The following is a 6000-nucleotide window of genomic DNA, read 5'->3' on the forward strand; positions in this document are numbered from 1 at the left end:
AAAAAATAATTAAATCTGCTCTAATCATTCAATGGAGCCGACATCAAATCTTGTACAATTGTTTTTACATGATCTTACTCTCCATTCTTCTAAGTAAAAAACGTTTGCAGACGGTTGAGTCATTTGGGACACTATGTGAAAACTGGGGCATACAGGCACTCTGAGAATGATAGGCTGGACAAACCATTTGACAAGCCGCTTTTTCTTTAAAAAATTTGAAAATTATTGGAAAAATACAAATTACAGACAAATTATGCTATTCTAATTATAAATATTATATTTTATCTTATTTGATTTACAAGTCCTACAACAAAATGGAATTAGAGAGGTGGAAACTATATCAACATTTAGGTTGTCTTTTTTTGGCCCAGACATCACGAATTCATTTCACGTAATGATAAATCTCCTCTCAATATCCTTGCATATGCAACACCTTCATGCATTGGGAATGCCTTTTTATTATATAATAAAAAATACTATTTTAATTCTATTATTTGATAAAAATGTTTGTTACAGTTGTGAAAAAAGAAAATTTTATTTCTAAAAAGATGCATACACGTAAGTTTCGCATTCTATGCTTGAACCCAAGTTTGTGTTAATGCATCATAGTCTGCAACCTTAGTATCTTGATAACTTCAGAATCAACTATTATTCTCTTTCGAATTGCATAAATATCATCGACCTCTAAAAATACAATTTATTTGTCACAATTACCTCCATCACTTTACCAGGAAACTATGCATATTCAAGGCATTTTTGTTCAAGAATATATTAACTCTGTGAATAATAAATGTCCAGTAAGTAGCGAAACTTGGTTGAGTACAGAAAAATTAACAAATCTCAATTTGGTATGCACGATATCATGTAATCTTAAAGGATGAATCAAAATCAAACCAATCCGCATTTGGCATGCACACAATTTTCTTTAAATGTATAGAGTTAATTTCAAGACCACATGATAGGATGGTTGTCAGTCCTCGCCAAAAAGGTTCATTAATCCAACAGGATTTCCTAATACAGACAAACAAACATGAAACGAAATCATTTATCGTATTGGATGGATGGCCTATATTTAATTAGAGGTTAATCCCCAAGCCAATCAAGCACACTATGACTGAAGCATTCAGAAGCTCAGATTGAGCATCGATTTGGCAAAATTCGCAACCATGCACATACATCGCAACATTCTCTATCCAATAAGTATTTGTTAAAACGGAAAAAATACCGCTAATTGTAAAGATAAATTTTAATTACCCCGATGGCATACAAAAATCTCCCAAAACGTTAAATGAAACACAATCAATTATGCAAAGCAACAATTTAGAACCCCAATAGGCATAAATGTCATAACTCGGGAAAAGGGAAAGGCAGAATAGAAAGAGAAACGAGAGGTCAAGCAGTTACAGCCCACATTTAAAACAGACAAGATCCTGCTACACTATTCCTGTTATTGAAGCATAAACAGATTAAAGGATATTTTAAATAAAAGTATGGGAGATCTGCGCACCAATCCGCAAGCCCTACTTGATCCTCGTATACGGCAGAAGATATGGTTGAGTGGAAAAGCAGTATCAGAAACACAAGGAAAAACCTAACCGCCATGAAGGCGGAGGTTGGATCGCTGCGAGGGGAGAGGCGCGCAACGAAAATCTAGTGGGTCATAAGTCAAAGCAGATGTTTTCGGGCAAAACCGAAAAACAGAGCCGCAAAAACGGGCGCTGTCCTATTCGGGTTGGAAGAAGAACATCGATCCTAGCACTCAAAAGATTACTGTCTATAAATATTGCGATCTCTACCATCCATTTTTTAAATTTCTTGCTAAATTATCAATTTTCATGATAAAATTTCAACCTATATTTTCATTTTTATCAATTTTTAAATGATTTAATTATGTCATGTAAATGCATCAGTTTGACACTTAAAAAAATTACTTTGATGTTAATTTTATAAATAGCAAAATGTTGGGTGTCCTTATATAATTATCCCTCCAAGTTGTGTATCAAGACTCTATAAGCAATAATAAGTCCATCTAACAAGATCCCAACTCAATTGGTAAATCATATCTGAATATATCAAATTGCATCAACTCACAAACTTAAGAATATTTGACAAAACTAAATTTATAAATAAACGTCTCAATATTATAATTTGATAATATTTCAGCATGTTAGCATAAAGCAGTTTTAAAGAGCTCGTCGTTTGTTTATGACAACGAATTATATAAACCACTTAAAAAATAATTCAAAATGATACATCATATATCAAACCTAAATAGTGTTATGTTGTATAAACAAGATGCACATAGTAGATTCAATTAAGAACATTATGGCTTAATTGAGTCATTGTATTAATAATTTTATTGTATTGTAATTTAATAATTATTTGACGCTCCACGATAACATAAAGGGTGACAAATAAGGTTGAGGATTCAAAAAGGTCTTATCATATGGCCAACTTATAATTAACATGAATCAAAATTATTTAGTACCACAATACACATATTGATCCATAATGATGACTTTTCCATTAAAGGCCAATGTCCCTAACATCATTTTAAGGCTTATTAAAGATAGATAGGAAGGTGATTTAGCAAGGAGGTGGTTGTGGAGTGGCAGGGGAGTAATAACTCGAGAGCTTGATGGTGTTTGGGCGGGGATAAGCATTGTTTGGTGATTATCCTTATTGAAAACAGTAAAAAGAGCTCTGAAATCACGACATATAAACAAGGAGGAGATTCGGCATATTTTCTTGTGCTATCTATAAACATGCTACTTGCAAAAGAGGATACAACACTCATTTTGTTAGAAAACATATATCACAATCTCCGATAAAAATAAAATCAAGCAAAAATCAACAAAGTAGAAATATAAAACATTTAAATTGTCTCTTGTATAAAGAAATCCTAATTATAAGAAAGACAATAAATAAACTAGAAAAGTCAAAATTCCATGTTGAATTTGATAATATGATAGTGTAGTTGTTTGATTTGTTTATATCACATTCACAGTATTCATGATTTTGTGTTTATTGAAGCTTACAATCGTGGGGTCGTAGACTATGATTTTGTGACGGAACTTCATGCATTCTCTCCGACTTGGAGAGGTTTTTTTTTTCTGAAATGGCTTGGATCTCATTATCGGATATTATTTCCCACAAATCACATAAAAAAATTTCTAAATTGTTATTCACCACACTTGTGTGATCATATGGTATGTGGGTACATTACAAAATGTACTGAACTGAAACTTAGTAGTGAATTTATTCCATGGAATCTTCAAAAAATTAATCAAAATTTTAATGAAATGTATCCAAACATGTGGCACTTGAAGCACTTTCTGTCTGAGATAGATTTGGGAGTGTTTGTGAGCTCCATATTTTCTCTACTCTGGAATAGTTTCTCTTCTGTTAGGGTTTGCTTGGGCACTCCATTGGGCATAGTCTTGTTTCATATTCATGGAGTTGAAATATGGATGTAATTGAGGGTGGTCACGTGATAATGTTTCTATTTCTCCACCTTCGATGCTAGGGTTTCTACATCGAATAAGGACCAATACAATTACAACTACATCATAAAACACGAATAACATGTATTTTAAACTTGGATTAGAGTTGGGTTAAGTTCGAGCCGAGGTAAGTTTATTTTCTAGCTTAAGTTAAATCAAAATTGAGCTAAGGTATAATATGGGTTAGCAAACTTGGGTTTGGGTTGGACCTAGGTCGGCTCGGGTTAAGTTGGATTTGATTTAGGTTGACCTGGGTTAAACCAAGTTTATCCGGATTGAGTTGCGTTTGGGTTTGACCGCGGTTAAGTTGGGTTGACTTTTGTAAGCTTAGGTTTGGTTTGGGTTTGACGTGGGTTAAGTTGGGTTGGCTTTGGTTTGATTTGGGTTTGACTCGTGTTAAGTTGTTTTGACTCATGTTGGATTAGTTTTAATTTGGGTTTCACCCAATTTAAGAGGGGTTGACTCGAGTTGGCTTAAGTCTTATTTGGGTTTTACCCGGGTTAAGCAGGGTTGACCCAGGTTGGCTGTTTGGTTTGGGTTAAGTCTAAGGTTAACTTTGACATTCAGTATAGGTTCAGATCTAGATTATAGTTTAGGTTTAAGGTTTAGCTTGGGGTTTAGTCGGCTCTAGGTTAGTTTCAACCTTGGTTAAGTTAAGGTTCGGATCAAATCAAATTTGGGCTAGACTTGGGTCAAGTTAGGATTGAATAAAGTTTAGTTTGAGTCATACCCATGTTAGGTCAGAGTTTGGGTTAGGTATGTTTTATGCTTGGGTCAGACCTTGGCTGGCTCAGACCTTAGTTTTAGATTAGACTTGTTATGGTCAAATCTAGGATTTAGATTAGGGAGGGTAGGTTTAGCTTAGAGTTTGGGCTAGACTTGGGTTGGATTAGGTTAGGTTAGATTTTGGGCTAGATCTAGGTTAGGTCGGGTATTGGGTTTAGTTTAGGTTTGAGTTTGACATGGGTTGGATTAGGTCTAGGGTATAGGTTAAGGTTTGGGTTAGAATTAGGTTGGGTCAAGTCTAAGGTTGAGATTAGAGTTTAAGTTAAACATGGGTTAGGTCAGGTCTAAGGTTGAGATTAGAGTTTAGGTTAGGTGAGTTAGGGTTAGGTTGGGTTCAATTTGACCTGAGTTAGCCCAAATCTAAGTCTGATCCAAGACTTTTGAGTTGATTGACCTAGTTTTAAAACTTTTAAATAAAAATGGTTAAATTAAAAGAAGAAGGAGAATTTACCAGGAGAAAATGAGGTTTACCGGATGATGGGGAGGCTTGCCAGGGAATTGCCACCCTTCTTCTTCTCCCTCCGCACTTCTTCTTCCTATGCTAATAGTGCTCAGACAGTGTCATGTCCAGTGTTAGAGGCCCTGTGTTATAGGTGGGGGAGGCGGTGGTGGAGCCTCTCGGAGCCATTCGATAATGACTATTAACCCGGCGGTTTAAAAGCCACGGATCGCCGCCACTAAATGGGTGCGACGGTTGGTTTGTGGTCTGATTCATGGTCGAAGGCCACGAATCACTGACATGTGAAGTTGGTTTGCCTGGGAGTGGTCACACCCAGGTCTAGCATGACCGCTCTGAGGTACTTTGGGGTCTGGTCATGCCTAGGTCAGGCATGACCATGACATCGTATATTGAGGCGTCCCAATAAAAAAAAACATACACTCCTTTTGATCGATTTTGTTGCGTCAAATCAAGGGTTGATGTCCGAACAAGTCCTATGTGACTAAAAATTAGGTCAACACTAATTTATACTAAATTTATTTATTTAATTTATTTATTTCATTTTGACATATAAAATAAATAAATTATAATTTCATAAGATTTTATTATGTGAAAACATAAACAAATAATCGAGTTATTATTTTGTGATTAACTAGAAATTAGTGTCTTTTCTTAAAGTTTCAAACGCTAACATGAATATGATTGAAATCATACACAAGTTGATCAGCATATATATTTTTTTTATTATATTCAAGTCAAGTTTCATGCCAGATTCTATATTGACATCATTCTCCACAGTTGAATATATGATGAGAGAACAAAGAATGAAAAGAATATATGGGTTGATATCTCACATATGATTAAGTAAATCTTATTCAGTGATTGAAGATAAGAGCAAAATAACAAAAAATATCTTAATTATCTATAAACACATACTTAGATCATTTGCTCATAAAATAAGATATATGAGTATATGTGTCCTTCCCAGACATAATGTCATAATATTTATAAAAATAATAGAACATTCTGGAGTATAATGTAGTTGTTATCCTTCTTTGATAGATTGTTACAGTTAAGTTATCATATAGTGGGGATCGTCATTGGCAGTTTGATTACTTAATGCTTTCCTGTTGTTACTACCCTCTTAGAAGTTAATATGTCTTTGATGAACTATCAGCCTGGTGCAGAATTGGTAGAATTTGTGTTTGGATAAGGCTTTTGGTGAGTATACCTATGGGTTGATCTTGAGGTGGATGTAGTGAATATGATTTT

General features: G+C 34.5%; 1 protein-coding gene across 1 annotated transcript in view; it reads right to left on the reverse strand.

Annotated features, from left to right (window-relative positions):
* The window catches only part of LOC110020977 (ER membrane protein complex subunit 1), a 55128-nt gene extending 53444 nt beyond the window's left edge, over nt 1-1684 (reverse strand). The window contains exon 1 of the mRNA XM_020719286.1: nt 1508-1684. Coding sequence (XP_020574945.1) covers nt 1508-1602 — 95 coding nt within the window. The 5' untranslated portion in view covers nt 1603-1684. The remainder of the gene's footprint in view (nt 1-1507) is intronic.
* Nucleotides 1685-6000: the final 4316 nt, after the last annotated feature.

This window comes from Phalaenopsis equestris, unplaced genomic scaffold (assembly GCF_001263595.1).
Source record: "Phalaenopsis equestris unplaced genomic scaffold, ASM126359v1 Scaffold000114, whole genome shotgun sequence".
NCBI lineage: Eukaryota > Viridiplantae > Streptophyta > Magnoliopsida > Asparagales > Orchidaceae > Phalaenopsis > Phalaenopsis equestris.